Below are 21,166 nucleotides of genomic sequence, written 5' to 3'. Positions count from 1 at the left end.
TACATTTTAAAAAGTACAAAAAGTAAAATGGGCCAATGCAGAAGTTTGGACACCCTTGAAGACTTGTTTGCTCCAATAACTTTGACCAAGGCTTCAGACCTTAATTAGCCTGTTAGGTTTGTGGCTTGTTCACTATCATTGTTAGGAAAGGGCAGGTGATGCAAATTTCATAGCTTTATAAAAACCCAGCCTCCTCTAACCTTGTGCCAAAAAAACAGCAGCCATGGGCTCTTCCAAGCAGCTGCCTAGCACTCTGAAAATAAAAATGGTGGAGGCCCAGAATGCTGGAGAAGTCTATAAGAAGATAGCAAAGCATTTTCATGTTGATCAGTCTGAAATGTAATTAAGAAATGGCAGTTACCAGGAAGAGTGGAGGTCAAGATAAGATCCTGAAGACCAAGAAAAATTACTTGAAAGACTGCTAGAGAGGCAAATCAGAATTCCTGCGTGACTGCAAAAGACCTTCAGGAAGATTTAGTAGATTCTGTAGTTGTGGTACATTGTTCTACTGTTCAGAAATACCTGAACAAATATGGCCTTCAGGGAAGAGTCATCAGAAGAAAACCCCTGCTGCGTCCTCACCATAAAATTCAGCATCAGAAGTTTGCAAAGGAACATCTAAACAACACTGATGCATTTTGCAAACAAGTCCTGTGGACCGATGAGTTTAAAATAGAAACATTTGATCATTGTGGCCAAAGAGATGGGAGGAGAATAAAAAGAGCACATAATTTCAGGAAAATAATATGTTGCCAACCATTAAGCATCTGGATGGATCAATCATGCTTTGTAGCTGTGTTGCAGCCAATGACAGGGGAAACATTTCACTGGTAGAGAGAATAGATACCAAAAATGTCAACAAATTCTTGATGCAAACATAACACCATCTGTAAAAAGCTGAAGTTGAAAAGAGGAGAAAAGAGGATGGCTTCTACAAATGGTTAATGATCCTAAACACACATCAAAATCCACAATAGATGACCTCAAAAGGCAAAAGTTGAAGGTTTTACAATTGCCATCACAGTCCCCTGATCTGAATATCATTGATAATCTGTGGCTAGACCTCAAAAGAGCAGTGCATGCATAACGAGCCAGGAATCTCAAGAAGCTGGAAGACGAGCCAGGAATCTCACAGAACTGAAAGACGAGCCAGGAATCTCACAGAACTGAAAGACGAGCCAGGAATCTCACAGAACTGGAAGACGAGCCAGGGATCTCACAGAACTGGAAGACGAGCCAGGAATCTCCCAGAATTGGAAGACGAGCCAGGAATCTCCCAGAACTGGAAGACGAGCCAGGAATCTCCCAGAACTGGAAGACGAGCCAGGAATCTCACAGAACTGGAAGACGAGCCAGGAATCTCACAGAACTGGAAGACGAGCCAGGAATCTCACAGAACTGTAAGATGAGCCAGGAATCTCTCAGAACTGGAAGACGAGCCAGGAATCTCACAGAACTAGAAGACGAGCCAGGAATCTCACAGAACTGTAAGATGAGCCAGGAATCTCTCAGAACTGGAAGACGAGCCAGGAATCTCACACAACTGGAAGACGAGCCAGGAATCTCACAGAACTGGAAGACGAGCCAGGAATCTCACAGAACTGGAAGACGAGCCAGGAATCTCACAGAACTGTAAGACGAGCCAGGAATCTCCCAGAACTGGAAGACGAGCCAGGAATCTCCCAGAACTGGAAGACGAGCCAGGAATCTCCCAGAACTGGAAGACGAGCCAGGAATCTCCCAGAACTGAAAGACGAGCCAGGAATCTCCCAGAACTGGAAGACGAGCCAGGAATCTCCCAGAACTGGAAGATGAGCCAGGAATCTCCCAGAACTGGAAGACGAGCCAGGAATCTCCCAGAACTGGAAGACGAGCCAGGAATCTCCCAGAACTGGAAGACGAGCCAGGAATCTCCCAGAACTGAAAGACGAGCCAGGAATCTCCCAGAACTGGAAGACGAGCCAGGAATCTCACAGAACTGGAAGACTTGCCAGGAATCTCACAGAACTGGAAGACTTTTCCAAGGAAGAATTGATGAGGATCCCTCAAACAATAAGTGAAGGACCCTTGGCTGAATACAAAAATAGTTTACAAGCTATGATACTTGTCAAGGAGGGTGCTACTAGGTACTAACCATGCAGGGTGCCCAAACTTTTGCATCGACCCATTGTCCATTTTTGTTAATTTTAAAATGTAAAAGATGAAAATATTTTTTTGCCTAAAATACAAAAGAAATGTGTCATCTTTAACTTTATACCTTTTAGAGATAATTTCATCTTCAACTTGCTTACCTGTTCACAATAACAGTAATTTTGACCAGGGGTGCCCAAACTTTTGCATGCCACTGTAGATCTTATAGCAGATGGGGCTGTTGTACTTACTATAAAAATCAATCTCAGAATGGCTGTTTCCTTGTTTTTAGGAAGTTTAATTTTATTCTCTGCCCGCCCTCCCAGCCTGACTGTTCCTCAGCGCCTCCTCCCGCTGCTGAGGTCTCACGCTGCTCGTTACAAGCCGCAGCTGTCAGTCAGGCAGCGTGGGTGGAGACAGGATACACATGGACTCAGCTTCTTTCTCAGTCTTTAGCTAAATATGCTCGTTTTCATAAAAGATTATACAGCCATTTTGCCATGGATTTTCAAAGTAAGTACAACTGCCTCATTAGGTCGAAGAAAACGGTTTACAAATGTATACAGTGTGTGAAAGATTATAGAAGTCAGCTCAACCCAAGGAGTTCTAGCTTTCTTCTTACTGGTTTTGCCATGTTCTCTGCTCCTTTGGATTTTTGAGGCTGGGGGCTGCTGTCCTTGCTGCCCCCACCCACCTCTCCTGCGTCCACTCCACTGTCCTCGCTGAGTGCTTGCCCGCTGTCTGAGAACTGGGAAAGCGAGGCCGGGGGCGATGTAGGAAGGACGGCTGCAGAAGACAAAAGCACAAAAAGCATCTTATTTAATTAAGCTAGAATATATATATATATATAATGTGTATATATGTGTGTGTGTATATACATATATATATATATATATATATATATATATATATATAAAAAAAAATCACAAAAGTGAGTACACCCCTCAGATTTTTGTAAATATCTTATGATATCTTTTCATGGGGCAATGCTGAACATCTGACCCTGTGATACAATGTGCAGTGTCAGTGTGCAGCTTGTATGGCAGGGTATATTTTGTGTGTCGTCTAAATAACTCAACACACAGCCATTAATGTCTAAACCGCAGGCAACAAAAGTTAGTACACCCCTAAGTCAAAATGGTCAAATTAGTATTACAAAGTCTCAGGTGGGAATGGGGGGCAGGGGTGTTACATTTGGTGTTATCTCTCACACACTCTCTCATACTGGTCACTGGAAGCTGAACATGGCTCCTCATGGCAAAGAATTAACGGAGGATCTGAAAAAAAAAGAATTGTTGATCTACATAAAGATGGCCGAGGCTAAAAGAAGATTGCCATCACCCTGACACTGAGCTGCAGCACGGTGGCCAAGACTATACAGTGGTTTAACAAGACAGGATCCACTCAGAACAGGCCTCGCCAAGGACGACAACAGAAGCTGAGCGCACGTGCTTAGCATCATATTCAGAGGTTGTCTTTTCAGAATAGACATATCGGTGCTGCCAGCATTGCTGCAGAGATTACAGGGGTGGGGGGTTCATCTATCAGTGCTCAGACCATACGTTGCAAACTGCCTCACATTGCTCTGCATGGCTGCTGTCCCAGAAGGAAGCCTGTTCTAAATATTATCCACAAGAAAGCCCGCAAACAGTTTGCTGAAGGAAACAGACTAAGGACTTGGATTACTGGAACAATCCTGTGGTCTGATGAGAGCAACATAAACTTATTTGGTTCAGATGGTGTCAGCGTGTGTGGCGGCAAGAAGGTGAGGAGGACAAAGACATGTGTTTCCTGCCTACAGTCAGGCATAGTGGTGGGGTGTCATGGTTTGGGGCTGCATGAGTGCTATTGGATGTGGTGGGCTACAGATCATTGAGGGAACCATGAATGCCAACATGTACTGTGACATACAGAAGCAGAGCATGATCCAGTCCCTTCATATTCCAACATAAAGAGCCCAAACACCTCCAAGACAACCACAGTCTTGCTAAAAAAAACCTGAGGGTAAAGGTGCTGGACTGGCCAAGTGTCTCCAGACCTAAACCCTATGGAGCTTCTGTGGGGCCTCCTCAAACCAACTCCGTGATGTCTTCATGGAGGATGGAAGAAGATCCAGCGGCTCCTGTGAAGCTCTAGTGACCTCCATGCCCAAGAGAGTTAAGGCCGTGCTGGAAAATAATGGCGGCCACACAAAATATTGACACTTTGGGCACAATTTGGCCATTTTCACTTAGGGGGTGTACTCACTTTTTTGACCAGTTTAGACATTAATGCCTGTGTATTGAGTTATTTAGAGGGCACTGTTGGAGATATATTTGAAAAGTAACTATGATATAATTCCGCATCGTACAGTGAATACATATTAGGCGGCTAGTCGCCATACGTTCGCACCAGCAGCAGATTTACAGACCCTTCCTCCATATCTAAAAAAAACATTTTAGCATAATATTCGATGTGAGCTGAAAAGACGAAATTGCAATTTCAGCAGGTGCAGTGTTCGTCAGACAAGGAGTCATGTACTAGATCAGCAGATAGTGCTCTTCATGTAATTATTCACTGCAACCACCAGGGGGCGATATTTTCCATCTTTTCCTTTATTGATGAGGCATTGGATTTTTTTTATGTTCCAGTCAAACCAACATGATAATAATTCATTTACATTTACATCTAGTACTAATACCAATCATTTTTTTTTTCTATTGGAACTAAATAAAGATTAACAGCCCAAGGCTGAGGTTTCTGAGTAAAGACAAGACACAACCAAAACATTATGAACATTAAAGGGTTATTCCCCATCTTCATAAATGGGTATTGTCGGATAGCTCTTGTAAATAGAAGCACTTTTGCAATTTACTGTTTGTTAAAATTTTCAGCCGTTTTTAAGATATTAACACTTTTCTTTTGTTTACAGCTTGTTGCCTTGGAGACCGACCACCGCTGATAGACAACAGAACAAGTGACGCACTTATAAGCTCTTTTCTATTAATGTAAGAGCTGTTGTGAAGCTGGGCATGATCGCTGGAGTTGCAATATTACCTCCTAATCTGGGCCAGCTTCAGAGCAGTGCTTACAAGCTAGGCAGCAGCGGTGGTCGGTCTCCTAGGTAACCAGCTGTAAACAAAACAAAAAAAAAAATTATTATAATCTCAAGAACGGCTAAAAATTTTAACAAGCAGTAAATTGCAAAAGTGCTTGTATTTGGAACCACATCATCTAGCAATATTCATTGATGAAGATGGGAATAACCCTTTAAAAAAGATTAAGCTAGTTTTCAGTCATGGGGCAGCAATAAGCAGGCCCTGGGACTTTGACAGGCACCTTTGCAGCGCAAGTGTACTGAGTGAGCTGTCAATCAAAATGTCAGGGCTTTATACAGTATAGTGAGTGGAAATTGCAGCCGGTCTATGCACACACTGCTTTATTCACACCACTGCTTTCAGTCATGGGACTGAAAGCGGCCGGGAGGTGACAGATTCCCTTTAAGTCAATTATCTTTATTAGAAAAAGTAGAAAAGATCCAGCTCCATGGGCTCAGTAAAATTTCCAAGGCTTTATTACAAAATTCAATAAAATCCAAAAGTCAGACTTACAAAGGTAGTAAAAAAAAAGCTCAAGGCGGGCAAATAATCATGGAAACCAGCAACGCGTTTCAGACAGTTCTTGTCCTTTATCGAAGCTCTACAGTATAGTGAGTGGAAATTGCAGCCGCTCTATGCACACTCTGCTCTATTCACACCAGGGCTTTCAGTCATGGGACTGAAAGCTGCCGGGAGGTGACAGATTACTTTTAAGTCAATTATCTTTATTAGCCATTATCACTGGGCTCTCTCTGGATGTTTTTGATTAGTGATTGCAGCCACTCTATGCACACTCTGCTCTATTCACACCACGGCTTTCAGTCATGGGATTGAAAGCTGGCAGGAGGTGACAGGTTCCCTTAAATTCAATTATCTTTATTAGCCTTCATCACTGGGATCTCTGTAGATGTTTTGGATTGGGTTTATTACAGTATAGTGAACGGTGATTGCAGCCGCTCTATGCACACCCTGTTCTAGTCACACCATGGCTTTCAGTCGTGGGACTGAAAGCCGGTGGGAGGTAACAGGTTCCCTTTAAGTCAATTATCTTTGTTAGCCTTCATCATTGGGCTCTCTGTAGATGTTTTGGATTGGACTTATTACAGTATAGTGAACGGTGATTGCAGCCGCTCTATGCACACCCTACTCTAGTCACACCATGGCTTTCAGTCATGGGATTGAAAGCTGGCAGGAGGTGACAGGATCCCTTTAAGTCAATTATCTATATTAGCCTTCATCACTGGGCTCTCTGTGGATGTTTTGGATTGAGCTTATTCCAGTATTGTAAACGGTGATTGTAGCCGCTCTATACACCTTGGTCTAGTCACACCACGGCTTTCAGTCATGGGACTGAAAGCCGGCGGGAGGTGACAGGTTCCCTTTAAGTCAATTATCTTTATTAGCCTTCATCACTGGGCTCTCTGTGGATGTTTTGGATTGTGTCTTGTATTACCTTTAATTTGTAACATTTTGTAAATATTTTTGACTTTAGGTTGAAGTTACATTTTGGAATTTGCCGAACGTTCCGTAAATTTCGACTTATTTCTCGCATATATTTGCTTAAACCTATCTTTACAGTATAAACTGCCGGGATAGAGCCATTATGTATTTGTGCTATTATTGTCCAACCACCCAAAAAGTCACAAATGCAGCCATGCCCGACCACATGAAGCCACCACATTATGACGTACCATTCCATATTAACCATAGGGCGGCACTACGAATATCCACACTTCTGTCATTTGCAAATATCTCACCTCGAGTTTGTGGAACAGCTCGGATTTCATTCACGTCAGGTTCACTATTGGGTCGATGGACTTCCACCATTACAAAATGTTGACTTGTGTGAGGGTCTAATCCATCCGTATGCGAAGGGGAAGATGGTTGCGGGGGGCTTTCTACCACAGGCTTTAATCTAGTCGGTGACTGAACTCTTGGGAAGGGGGTTAGAGGTAGCTGCGTGACCAGAGCCAGCTGGGTTGCAGGACATGTCGGAGTCTGTTTTTTAGGTAAAATTGTAGCATAGATCGCTTGGTTTGGATTCTGTGATTGGGGAGAGGTTGGGGGTGTAGTTAGAGGGGGTAGAGGTGGACTTGGGTTTGGGGGGGAGATAAAAGATGGTGGGGGAGGACTTGTTGGGGCAGTGAAGAAGAGCCCAGACTGAGATGACCCAGAAGAAGGGCGTTGAGCTCGTTCCCCGCTCTGCCTTCGTAGAACTGTAGCAGGTTCCTCTGTAGGTATAGGGGGCGGTGGTCTATATGCCGGGGGCTCATCTAAAAACGAATTGACATCATCCTGCAAATATAAAAAAAAAACAAAAAAAAAAAGTTATAAAAGCTAAGATCTTTTATATAGATTCCAGCAGACCCCCACAAATTAAGGACATATGAGCAAGACCCCTTTAATATATTAGTAAATTATGTGGCTATATATGTCTACTAAAAGCCTTGGTAAAACTCAAGCTCCTTTTCTAGCCAAAATCTATTTTGATTGTGATACATCTCTGTACGATACATGGCATTCACATTAAAGGAAATCTGTGAGTATGGTTTTGCTATGTAATCTGAGAGCAGCATGATATAGGGGCTGAGAGCCTCATTCCAGTGATGTGTCACTTATTAGGCTGTGTTGTTATTTCAATAAAATAAGTGTTTTATCATTAGGAGATTATCATTACAGGACTTGGTGTCTCTTTCCTCCTAGTCCTCCTCCTCCTCCTGTATAACCCCGCCTCAACCACTGATTGGCAACTTGCTGACGGTGCTGTCACGGAGGTGTCACTGCCGGCTGACATCCAGTGGCAGAGAGTGCTAGAAAATCCCAGAGATTGGCAACACTTATTGTTATCTGACAATTTCCTATTTCTGCAGCAGTGGACTTTATGACCCTGGGAAACTGTCACTTTTTCCTCGCAGTTGCCAGCCTCTGACTTCCTTTATAAACCTCACCCTAGGGTGATTTGGGTGCGGTTTATAGTTGTTCCTGGCTGTGTTGTGCAGAGTTTGTCTCATGTTGCTCCAGAGACTTCTGTAGTAGCTACTCCTCAGATAAGTGTTTGTATTTTGCTATCTACGTAGGCTCAGGAGGTAGCATTTGTGTTTCCGCTGTATTGTTTCCTTTTGTCTCCCTTAGTGTTAGTGATGTTGACAAGTGCTCATACCCGCCATCCTTACTTAGGGCCCAGATCAGGGTTTGCTTAGGGTGAGCTATCCAGCTCAGCGATAGGTGCAGAGCCTGTATATTGTCAGTGAGGGCAGTGAGGGTGAGCTGCAGGTTGATGTCAGGGGTGCACCACTTCCCCCTTTCCCTACCGATAGGGCATTCCATTCCCCTCCCCTTTGTATTGTAATACACGGCCAGTATAGCTTCTATCCCCGGCCGAGACATGTGTACAGGGTACACACACAAAAAGCTGTCAATCAGTGTTGGAGGCAGAGTTATATAGGAGGTTTAGGAGGCACCAGACGCCTAGTCCTGTAATGATAATTTCCTGCTGCTAAAACACTGATTTGTATAGCTTCTATCCCCGACCATCACAAGTGCACAGTGTACACAAAAAGCTGCCAATCAGTGTTGGTGCCAGGGTTATAGAGGAGGACTAGGAAGCACCAGATACCTAGTTCTGTAATGATAATCTCCTGCTGATAAAATACTGATTTTATTGAAACAGCAAAACACAGCACAATAAAATGATACATCGCTGGAACTCTCTTATTTTAGTGATACATCACTGGAATCAGTCTCTCAGCCCCTACATCACGCTGCTCTCAGATTACATATCAAAGACCTACTAATTCCCTTCAACAAGTACATACACAATTCTTAGCTATTTTGGACTCATGTTAATACATTTTTTCACAATGACATACGCAACTATGTAGCATACACCTGGGCCATACATATAGAAAAAATCTGTGCAGATACTGGTTACACACCCAAAAAAGGTTTATGAAGCTACCAAGCTGCCGCGTCAGTTCTTCGTTATTGAATTTATTAAAGGGGTCGTCCAGGGCTTTGACTGAAATGATAGGTCATCAGTGGGAGTACGACAATGAACACCCCCCGCTGATCTAAACAGGACACTCCAACGAGTGCAGAGTCTATTTTATTATTTTGCAAGCCTAGCTCCATGCTTTCAGTAACTGTTGAGCCTATTATTACAGCCCAGTCCTATTCCAAAAGGACGAAACTGGGGACACAGAATACACAATGTTGAAACCTGCAATGACACCAAGTAGGAGTCGGATCCCTACTGGTTTTAATGCCATGATCTATTCTAATGAGAGGCCATCAATTTTACAAGCTGGGATAACCCCTTATATAATTGTTTGGTGCTATTGACTTATATAGGTAAAGCCTGAGGGGGGCCAAAAAGACCTCTCCTACCCAAAAAAATGCCATTATTATAACACATCAGTTGATCACCGGTCTCTTTTTATGGGTTAATACTGATGATGTCCACAGATCGAACTGCATATATAACGTTACAGGTTCCCTTTAAACTTTTAGCAAACATTCATTTGATGCTGAAAGGGTTAAGGACTCTGCATTCTGGCTGAGATTACTCATAGCCTTAATCACAAATGCAGCATTTTGTCATCACGCCTTCCGCTATATATACCCACTCCTGACTTTACTCCATGCCGGTGATAGATCTTTCATACTGACCACTTTGAAGGAGCCTGTATCTGGAGAAGCTGGGGTGTTGTTTAAGTTGCAGCTGCGAAGTTGCCTGCTGAGTAAACCAAGGAGTGCTTTTTGTTGTGTATTTCCTCATCCGATTGTCTTACCTTCCATTTGAGGCTTTATTGTAGTATTGGGACTAGTGTCCCACTGGCTGACACCCTAGTTAAGGTAAGTTCAGGGGCAGGGAGGGCTTAGGCACGTGACGGCGCATGGGAGGAAGGATCCGTCTAGAGACATTAGGGAGTGCGGGGCTCAGCCACAGGTGAGTGTGAGGTGATGACCTCTCTCACCTCTCTCTATCGCCAGGGCCTTCCTTTGCATCTTCCCTGGTTTTCCCTCTGTGTTGCGGCGCATGCCGGGCATTCCCTCACCCCGGCGTAACACATATATGCCTATGAGACAAAGTTCAGGCCAGGAGTCACACTCTCAGACTGGGCATTGTGGTAAAGAAAGTGGAAAAACAATAAACGCAAATACGGTTTTATCCAGGTAAAAACGATTGTAAAGTGTAGGAATCTTGCTCATGTGATGTGGTTGTGATTGTCACAACTACGGTATAGGCATAAATAGGCTACAGCAGCAAAAGAATCTGAAAACTGGAAGAAAGGGTCTAATCTGCGCTGCCGATGAAGAATGAAGACGGAGATAAGTTAATCCTGTAGTGTGATGTCAACGCGTTTCGGAGTATAAACACTCCATCAGGACAATCACTTTCTTCATCAATTTGATTGTCCAGATGAAGGTGTTCCAAAACGCGTTGACATTAAATCACACTCCAGGATCAACTTATCTTGGTCTTCATTCTTCATCAATTTGATTGTCCTGATGGAGTGTTTATACTCCAAAATGGGTTGACATTAAATCACACTCCAGGATCATCTTATCTCCGTCTTCATTCTTCATCAAAGTGATCGTTCTGATGAAGGAGTGTTTATACTCTAAAACACGTTGACTTTAAATCACACTCCAGGATCAACTTATCTATAATAATAATAATAATAATAATATTTATTCATTTATATGGCGCTGTTAATTCCACAGCGCTTTACATACAATGGCAACACTGTCCCCATTGGGGCTCACAATATATATATAGTCCCTATCTGTATATCATCGTCTTTATTCTTCATCAATATGAAAGTCCTGATGAAGGAGTGTTTATACTCCGAAACGTATTGAATTAAATAAAACTCCAGGTTTCAGACTGTGAATTTTGCCTTTCTAAACCTGGCCTAACACATCCCTGTCATTCTCACCACTTCTACATATCAGTCTAGACTACAGTAAAAACTGATAGAGGGTCTAAGCATTTTCAGCGGCGTTCTCCTTTATATTTCACGCGATGTTATTGTAGCAGAATCCTAATGACAGTGAATTAAATTGAAGTCCCTTTCAACTCTCTTGAGGTCCCTTCCAACTCCCTTGAGGTCCTTTCCAACTCCATTGAGGACCCTTCCAACTCGTTTGAGGTCCCTTCCAACTCCCTTGAGGTTCATTCTAACTCCCTTGATCTCCTTTCTAACCCCTTGAGGTCCTTTCCAACCACTTGAAGTTCTTTCCAACTCCCTTGAGGTCCCGTCCAACACCCTAGAGGTCCCTTCCAACTCCCTTGAGGTTCATTCCAAACCCTTGAGGTCCCTTCTAACTCTCTTAAGTTTCGTTCCAACTCACTTGAGGTCCCTTCCAACTCCCTAGAGGTCCCTTCCAACTCCCTAGAGGTCCCTTCCAACTCCCTAGAGGTCCCTTCCAACTCCCTAGAGGTCCCTTTCAACTCCCTAGAGGTCCCTTTCAACTACCTAGAAGTCTCTTCCAACTCCCTAGAGGTCCCTTTCAACTACTTAGAGGTCTCTTCCAATCCCTTGAGGTTGCTTCAAACCCTTTGAGGTGTCTTATAACCCTTTTGAGGTCCCTTATAACCCCTTCAAACCCCTTCACGTCCCTTCCAACTCCCTTGAGGTCCCTTCCAACCTTTTGAGGTCCCTTCCAACCCCCTTGAGGTTCCTTCAAACTCTTTGAGGCATCTTATAACCCTTTGAGGTCCCTTATAACCCTTTGAGGTACCTTCAACCCCCTTGACGTCCCTTCCAGCTCCCTCGAGGTCCCTTCCAACCTCTTGACGTCCCTTCCAGCTCCCTTGAGGTCCCTTCCAACCTCTTGACGTCCCTTCCAGCTCCCTCGAGGTCCCTTCCAACCTCTTGACGTCCCTTTCAACTCCCTTGAGGTTCCTTCCAACTGCTTGAGGTCCCTTCCAACCCTTTGGGGTCCCTTCAAACTCCCTTGAGGTCCCTTCCAACTCTATCATATCGTATCATTCTATGCGGATTCTATAGCTGAGATGATTTAGGAAATCCTGCTCTCGCAGGGGGTTGGAGCCAATAGCCCTTAATATCCCTTCCAGCTCTGCCATTCTATGAAATCCGCTCATTATTAGGACGAATGCTGCGAGTTCATTCACATTACAGCAGGTATTGACCCGTTCGTTCTCCTGTAAGTCAGCAGTTATCCAGCATTGACTCCTCGCCAGTCTTCGCATATATAATCGTTTCTCTCCTTAAATAGGTCTATTATATTAGCTCCTTGTAAAAAAAAAAAAAGACTATTGACCTGTCCGCGAGCAGCCCAGATTAATGGCCAGATCATGCATAAAACATTGCTTTTAATCTGCAGGATTGTGCAGTTCGCCCTTGGGGGGTGGAAAGGTTCATTTTGGATTCTCCGCTCCTATTTTCAGAACTGTCCATTCTAACAGCAGCTGCAGATTGTATCAGCGGTATAAACCATGTTCACGATACCCGCGAGGTATGCTTGTCCTTGGAAATGGATGACACAGCCTGTCAATTTGAGTCTATCACCAGCATGGATCCCCATTATTATCAATCTCCAAACATTGACACTTACCAGCGAGACGTCAGGCAGAGTTGTCCTGGTAAGGCTTCCAGAATCCGCACTTCCCTCGGGGTCAGCTCCATTCTAGTTAAGGTACAGATACACCGCATGAAATAATACCACAGAAAGACATATAATATAAGGCGACTTTAATCTCAAAACACTATGTGACTCGAGACATACAAGGGTAATTTACGGGAGGCACAAGATGTGCGGGCATGCAGAGATTTTCCACTAGCGTGTCCATTAGGCCATCTGGTGCTTGCGACCGCGCAACCTGTTTTTAGGAGCTGAATTTGGAAAATGACATTGACTGCTTTTACAGTTCTGTGGGTCAAGCTCAAAAGTGCAATTGGTCAAAAATATATCATTTTTAATAGAAAAATCCATCACGTTGTAATAGCACTCTATCATGGTACATATAAAACAAACACTACAATATTAGTATATAGTATGTTCATATACAAGCGTGACAAAGACATCATACAAGGATGTTAGCGAAATTCACTCCTTCTATGCCCTTGGAACGCCAAATTAATAAGATTTGTTTTACAAGCGCTTGGAGAAATCAATACAGCACAGCCTAGTATGCTGTACTGAGAGTTGCTGCTTTATTACATCATGTGACCAGCTTATATAGTACCTCAAACAAAGAAATAACCATGCACCAATAAGAACCGCAGGGGTGTGTGTAGAAATGTGAACCTTCCCCGCCCATCAGTGTTAGCAGAGCCCTGTGATATCATTCAGTTATAAGGCAAGATGGTTTCTATACAATACAAAATGGCTTGTATTCTCTCACATAGGGCCCGAGTGAATGTTTATTTGCATCATCCGTATTCTTCCTAACTTCTGCACAACCAGTCAGATTATTCGGTTCTCTGTGAATATGGCCATATAAAGGATTCCTCTCAGCTCCAGAAGCCTGAAGAAGTCGAAAAGATTGCTCCATTTTATACTTAAAGGGAATTTGTCAGCAGGTTTTTGCTGTGTAATCTGAGAGCAGCATGATGTAGGGACAGAGACCCTGATTACAGTTATGTGTCACTTATTGGGCTGCTTGCTGCAGTTACTTTTCTCTGCTGCAGATATAGAAGTGCTCTCAATAATGATAGGCACTAATTACAGGCTGGGAAGTCAAGAAGACCAGGGTCATATAAACAAAGGAATGAGACAAAAGTGTAATCAGGTCATGGTCCAAGGTTCCAGGAAGGTAGTGGATCAAGACAATGGGGCTAGGCAATTGGATAATCAGAAGCAATGTCCAACAATAGACAGGAATGGGCACAGAAACAATAGGCACAAAGACACCACTGAGCTAAAGCTACAACTGGCAGTAATTGAAGGCAAAGAGGCAGCTAAATAGTAGGGTAATCAGTCCAACAAGAAGACACTCGGAGGAAAGCCTGCACGCTCCAGCCCTGGCTGAGCTGTCTGTCACAGACACCACCGAGCTAAAACTACAACTGGCAGTAGTTGAAGACAGAGATGCAGCTAAATAGCAGAGTAATCTGTCCAAACAGGAGACAATTGGAGGAAACCTTGCAGGCTACAGCCCTGGATGAGCTGTCTATCACTATTGGACGGCTGAACAGTCCATCACCATACTGACAGCTCAAAGAGATAACAAGACTAAAGGCCCCGTTACACGCAACGACGTATCTAACGATATATCGCCGGGGTCACGGATTCCGTGATGCACATCTGGCATCGTTAGCGACGTTGTTGCTTGTGACACCAACGAGCGACTGTTAACGATGGAAAATACTCACCAAATCGTCCATCGTTGACACGTCGTTCATTTTCAAAAAATCATTGATTGTTGAGGACGCAGGTTGTTCGTCGTTCCCGTGGCAGCACACATCCCTACGTGTGACACCTCGGGAGCGACGAGCTACAACTTACCTGCGGCCGCCGGCAATGCAGAAGGAAGGAGGCGGGCGGGATGTTACGGCCACTCATCTCTGCCACTCCACTTCTATTGGGCGGCCATTTAGTGACGCCGCACGAACCGCCCCCTTAGAAAGGAGGCGGTTCGCCGGACACAGCGACGTCACTAGGCAGGTAAGTCCGTGTGACGGCTCCTAACGATATTGTGCGCCACGGGCAGCGATTTGCCTGTGACGCACAAACGATGGGGGCGGGTACGCTCGCTAGCGATATCGCTGCATGTGACGGGCCCTTTAGGCACACTTATTGTTGAAGAGTTGAATAAGTGTTCCAAAGTTTTGTTATCTCTTTGGACTGATATTTTTTTAACAAACCTTACTATAATCTTTTGCAGCCATACGGATTCCATAGTCCCTGAGATTCGAACTCACAACCTCTCGTATCCCAAGCAATAAGCCTACCACTAGACCAATGATGGGAAGTACTGCCTATCATTGGTCTAGTGGTAGGCTTATCGCTTGAGATATGAGAGGTTGTGAGTTTGAATCTCAGGGAAAGCCTATGGACTCTGTATGGCTGCTCTTACTATAATCATTGAAAACTGACAGCTCAGCACGCCCCTGTCCAATATTAGATGGCTGAACTGTCACTCACAATGTCTAGACACACCGGTAGGAGGAATCGTGACAGCTGAACTCTGTATAACCCCGCCCACACCACTGATTGGTCGCTTTCTCTATACACTGTGCATAGGCAGAAAACTGACAATCAGTGGTAAGGTGGGTACAGCACACCCCAAGGATACAGCAGACCAGCTTGATAAAGGTGGAAGCAACATAAATACAAAATACTGATGAGATAACAAATCATAGCCTACAAATTCATGGAATTGGACACAAATAGGGCTTGTATAGGGTGCTGGTCACACAAATATAAGTGCATAGTGCCAGTCTTGCAGCCTATTGATGACACCCATACTATTAGATCAGGCGGGCTGCCCAGCACTATATAAATGCATCACACTGGGACAGAAACCCTAGTTTATAAGGCCAACATAGATAGGCTTGGCTGCATCCTGCATAAAAAAATAATGTGGAAAAAATATAATATATATGAGCTATTGGTCAATATTTTGGCCAAAATACACAAGCTTGCAACCCACGTTGTCTTATCAGTATCACGGAGGGCTGCTGCACCCTACTAGTGCATTTGTTTCTGTGACCTGGGCAGGTAGATACTGTTGCCCTTTTTTTGCTATGTAATATTTACAATTTTTGTGGGAACTTTATTTCTTTTTGGTGGCTTTGCTTTCAATTCTAGTCCTCTAGTGATAGTCTCCTGCTGATAAAATGATGATGTACGGTAGCATACCGAGCTACGCTGCTTTCAAATATTGGGAGTTACGTCAATATTGTAGGTCGCCTTGCTACTCCGTTCTCGTAATACTTTCATATCTATGAGATGAGAGTTACTCAAACAGCATAGAATAGCTCTGCTTGGTGGTCGGGAACAAATATTAGATATTCCGGTCTTGTCCATGAAAGGCAAAGATGGGATTAACCCTTTAACAGAGATTTCCAATTAAAAATAATACGTTATGTAACTTACTATTATCTTATCAAAGGTTCCTTGACCTTTAGAGCCCATTCGGTCCTAGGTTTGGGCAGCTCAGTTTTTGGACCCGTGCTCTACAGAGGAGAGAGCTTCGTTTGTCCACACATTACCAGGATGCATGGCAGAGGCCTAACTATAATGAATGCAGAGGTTGTAGTCGCACTCGGGCCCTTGAGAATCCCCTTGGCCCATATAAAAAGACCAGCTCTGTAAAAGACTTGTGTTAGTTGTGGCCCTATTGAAGATTTTGCATTGATACCCAAGAGTTTCAACCTAGACCACTGGTGAAGGGGGCTGGCTAACGGCTCATTTCAGTAGCTAAATGTCATGCTTGCCAGGAATAACAAGCATGGCACATGCGTTCAGACCAACAGGGAGCCTGACACACAACAAAAATGCAACAAACAATACTATGAGTAAGGGGGAACACAGGGGACACTATAACAACAATGGGCCCTGGCACTAGTGAGAGGGGTAGATGGGACACCTCCTAAACTCACCTGCAGCTGTCCCTACTCTCCTAGCCAGGCCCTATACAGTCTCCTCAACTGTGACTGAGTAGGAACCTGAGACCCTGAGAAACCCTGTAGATGCCTTGGCTAGTGAGAGGCAGGTGAGATTCACTAGACCCACTGCTGCACTTGAAACCTGAGACCCTGAGAAATCCTGTAGATGCCCTGGCTATTGAAAGGCAGGTGAGGTTCACTAGATCCACCACTGCACTTGGAACTTGAGACCCTGAAAAATCCTGTAGATGCCCTTGGCTAGTGAGAGGCAGGTGAGGTTCACTAGACCCATCACTGCACTTAGAACCTTAGACCCTGAGACACCTTGTAGATGCCCTAGCTAGTGAGAGGCAGGTGAGGTTCACTAGAAGCACCGCTGCAGTAATACGACACAAGATAAGGTAAGACAAACGGGGAAACAGCAACAAAAAAAGGATAACATCTGACTCCTGGAACACTACCAGACAGGACCTTCCACCAAGGTGGCCAGAATACAATAGATTTGTATCTTCAGCGAGGATTGCTGGGAAAACACCACTACTTAAACCTAAAGGGGCATTCTCTGCTGGGAGCTGCTGGCAATAAAACTGACATTAACTCCTTAGGTCCCAAAGTAAATGAAACTACATTTAAATATAGAGCCTTAGATGGTAATGAACGACTCTAGCTCTGACCCTGTCTCTAGTCTTCAAAGATAGACGACCGTGACACTCAGCCAGCCCACTTCTATGTCTGCACTTCAGCCTTGATAGAGAAGGAGGCTGGCTATTGAAATTAAGCTAGTTAGCCAGTCCCCTAATGGGATGCCGATATTTGTTGAGCACCAGGTCAGGAACGGAGTTGCCGAAGTCGTACCCTGGATCCGTGGGAATATTTGTTGCTTAGATCACCTGTGATAATGTACACATATGAGTAAGCTAATTAGCCCACTATTTTAGTCATATTTTAGTATACTTTTTAATTGTATCCCCCCTTTAAGAATTCTCTTGATATCAGTTCATTCATTGCTGCCATAAATTCTGGAGTGCGGTTCCTTCTATCATGCATTGTTCTTGCCATTTGGCACCCAGGCCCAGCAATCACATGTGCTACGTGTCCATTATTCATGTTTGAAGCTATTTTTACATTTGTCCTTGGAATATATTTCCTCGACGAAATCGCATAATGTCCTGTGGCCTCTCATTGTACCTTCATAGCCCTAACAGTAGTAATAATAAGCCCACCCTCCGCAGAGATGAAACACAAGGTAAAAATATGGGCGCTCCCTAAGGCAATATCGTCTGGTACCGTACCATAAAATATCCTACGAATGGGAAAGAGTTGGGCTCTACAGGGGGCTTATAATGACTTTTCCATCAAGAATGGTAGCTCAACCCTTCGTAGGAGAAATATGTCATGTAGAAAGGCCCGCTGTTGATGGATCGAGCGTATATATCCCATGCTAAGGGAGGAATTATCCAATCATATTATTGTAGATTCACAAGACCATATTTTCTCCATCCAAGAACAGCAGTTTAATTATGCTAATCAGACACTGATCAGAGTGGGATCAGTTTTTCTTAGATGTGTAGAATAAAGGAGTAAAGAATAATGGTTTCTCCACTTTCTCTATTGTGTCAGTCCGTGAAAATCGCAACACACTCAGATGTCATCCAAGTGTGGTCTGACTTATTTCATGGACCTGTAAACTTCTTCAAGGCAAATCATGCGTGCTGTGATTTTCTTCCTCAGACCACTCTGTCTAAAGGGTGCTTTACACGCTGTGATATCGCTAACGATATATTTCATCGGGGTCACGTCCTTAGTGACGCACATCCAGCGTCGTTAGCGACATCGCAGCGTGTGACACCAAGGAGCGAAGATCAACGATCGCAAAAACGTCAAAAATCGTTGATCGTTGACACGTCGCTCCTTTTCATAATATCGTTGGTGGTGCATACCGCTGGTTGTTCCTCGTTCCTGCAGCATCACACATCGCTATGTGTGACACCGCAGGAACGACGAACATCTCCTTACCTGCATCCACCGGCAATGAGGAAGGAAGGAGGTGGGCGGCATGTTCTGGCGACTCATCTCCGCCCCTCCTCTTCTATTGGACGGCCGTTTTGTGACATCGCTGTGACGCTGAACGCACCTCCCCCTTGAAGGAGGGATTGTTCGGCAGCAACAGCGATGTCGCTAAACAGGTATGTGCGTGTAACGCTGCCGTATCGATAATGTTGGCTACGGCAGGGATCGCCACATATCGCACCAACGACGGGGGCGGGTGCTATCGCTCGCGACATCGCTAGCAAGATTTCCATCCCACACATGACATTTGGATTAAGTTGGAAGGTCTAATCTCTAACCATCAATTTATGCCTGTAACGCTCACGGCCAGTGTAAGGGTAGTGAGCAGGATTAGTGGACCGACTGGATTACAGGGTGACCCAGGCTTACCTTTTAGTGGGAGGGGCTTAACTAATCGCCTACTGCGAGGCAAACGCCAAGTACCACTCCCAGGGCAGTGACCGGGAATGTGGCAGTTAACCCCCAGGACAGGTGACGGACTCAGGTATAGACGGGTACAGACAGGGTGACTGATGCAGGCGGGTATGGACAGGAATGGTGGAGTCAGCGGAGTCCATGGCCTACACAAGCTCTAATGCTCACGGCTGGTGTAGAGGCAGTGAGTAGGATTAGTGGACCCACTGGATCACAGGCGGGACCCGGGCTTACCCCTTAGTGGGAGGGGCTTAGCTAAGCGGCCACCACGAGGCAGACGCCAGGTACCACCGCCTCGCGGTGAGCGCTTAGTTAAGTCCCTCCCACTAAGGGTTAAGCCCGGGTCCCGCCTGTGATCCAGTGGGTCCACTAATCCCGCTCACTGCCTCTACACCGGCCGTGAGCATTACAATGCCTGAGTATAAAATCTTTCCTTCCACTTCTTCTTAACACTTCGTTCCTCCTTTTAGGCCTTTATATGTTTGACCCAAGAAAATTGTAAGGCATGTCTAAATAAGTAAAAAAAAATAAAATACGGTCATAAACCTTGAATAGAAATGGCTCTTGAGCTGACTGGGCCTGGCACCCTTTTAGGCACACAGCTCCAATGCAACCAAGTAACAAAGGTAACAGGGTATATACTGTATGTGGCAAGCAAAAGATACAAACAAACATAGGTTAAACTATAATGAATGCATAGGCTGCAATCGCACACAGGCCCTGGAGCTTAAAGGGGTTATCCGGCTTCTTTGACTTTTTTTTTTTATTTCCCTATTGGGCTACATTGGGGCAGGTAAGTAGATAGAGACCACTTACCTGCCCCGCTGTCAGCCCCCTCTCCCCCGGCTCAGAGCGGTCATGTGACCGCTCCTGCCGCGATTTTGCTGCTTCCGGTCTTTGCACGTCTACATGGGCAGGGCCATGTTGACATGCAAATGTGGAGCAGCATGTCACCTCCCTGCTGGGCGACTACAGTGCGAGGAGTCACCGCCCCCCTTCCCTGCACCCTCCCACACATTCCCCTGCACCTCCAGAAACCTCCCCCTGCACTGCTGTGGGGTCCGTGATTTGGGGGCGGGGCCTGGCGGCAGCTGCCGTAGTGTCAGCTCCAGCACCGGGCCCCCTGCCCAGGATCGCACATTCAAATGTACCGGCATCACAGATCACCGATGCCGGTACATTTGAATGTGCTGATGAGAAGTCACTGTCCCTCCCGCTGTCTGTGCGCTCTGCAGCACAGCGGTGACGTCACTACTGTGCTGAAGAGAGCACAGACAGCGGACGAACGTGCAGGAGCGGCGGGGACCGAGGACGGGTGAGTATGTACTCCACATGTGTTCCCGATGGGGATGGGGGGGTTGCAGAGCCATGTGTGTGCGTGTGCAGAGCCATGTGTGTGCGTGTACAGTGCAGAGCCATGCGTGTGCAGAGCCATGTGTACGGTGCAAAGCCATGTGTGTGCGTGTGCAGAGCCATGTGTGTGCGTGTACAGTGCAGAGCCATGCGTGTGCAGAGCCATGTGTACGGTGCAAAGCCATGTGTGTGCGTGTGCAGAGCCATGTGTGTGCGTGTACAGTGCAGAGCCATGCGTGTGCAGAGCCATGTGTACGGTGCAAAGCCATGTGTGTGCGTGTGCAGAGCCATGTGTGTGCGTGTACAGTGCAGAGCCATGCGTGTGCAGAGCCATGTGTACGGTGCAGAGCCATGCGTGTGCGTGTGCAGAGCCATGTGTGTGCGTGTACAGTGCAGAGCCATGCGTGTGCAGAGCCATGTGTACGGTGCAAAGCCATGTGTGTGCGTGTGCAGAGCCATGTGTGTGCGTGTACAGTGCAGAGCCATGCGTGTGCAGAGCCATGTGTACGGTGCAGAGCCATGCGTGTGCAGAGCCATGTG

General features: G+C 45.3%; 1 protein-coding gene and 1 long non-coding RNA gene across 3 annotated transcripts in view; one reads left to right on the top strand and one right to left on the bottom strand.

Moving 5' to 3' along the window:
• The window catches only part of WHRN (whirlin), a 229,304-nt gene that overhangs the window by 14,123 nt on the left and 194,015 nt on the right, over window positions 1–21,166 (bottom strand). Inside the window, exons 11-13 of the mRNA XM_075324209.1 lie at window positions 12,792–12,863; window positions 6,965–7,502; window positions 2,753–2,916 (exon numbers count right to left, since the gene is read on the bottom strand). Of these exons, the coding sequence (XP_075180324.1) occupies window positions 2,753–2,916; window positions 6,965–7,502; window positions 12,792–12,863 (774 nt within the window). The remainder of the gene's footprint in view (window positions 1–2,752; window positions 2,917–6,964; window positions 7,503–12,791; window positions 12,864–21,166) is intronic.
• LOC142251424 (uncharacterized) overlaps window positions 1–21,166 on the top strand; it is a 180,462-nt gene that overhangs the window by 37,705 nt on the left and 121,591 nt on the right. The gene's annotated exons all lie outside the window — the stretch shown is intronic.

The sequence above is a fragment of the Anomaloglossus baeobatrachus genome, chromosome 9, assembly GCF_048569485.1.
Source record: "Anomaloglossus baeobatrachus isolate aAnoBae1 chromosome 9, aAnoBae1.hap1, whole genome shotgun sequence".
NCBI lineage: Eukaryota > Metazoa > Chordata > Amphibia > Anura > Aromobatidae > Anomaloglossus > Anomaloglossus baeobatrachus.
Note: the sequence above shows the minus strand (reverse complement) of the source record. Positions and strands in the feature narration are given on the sequence as shown.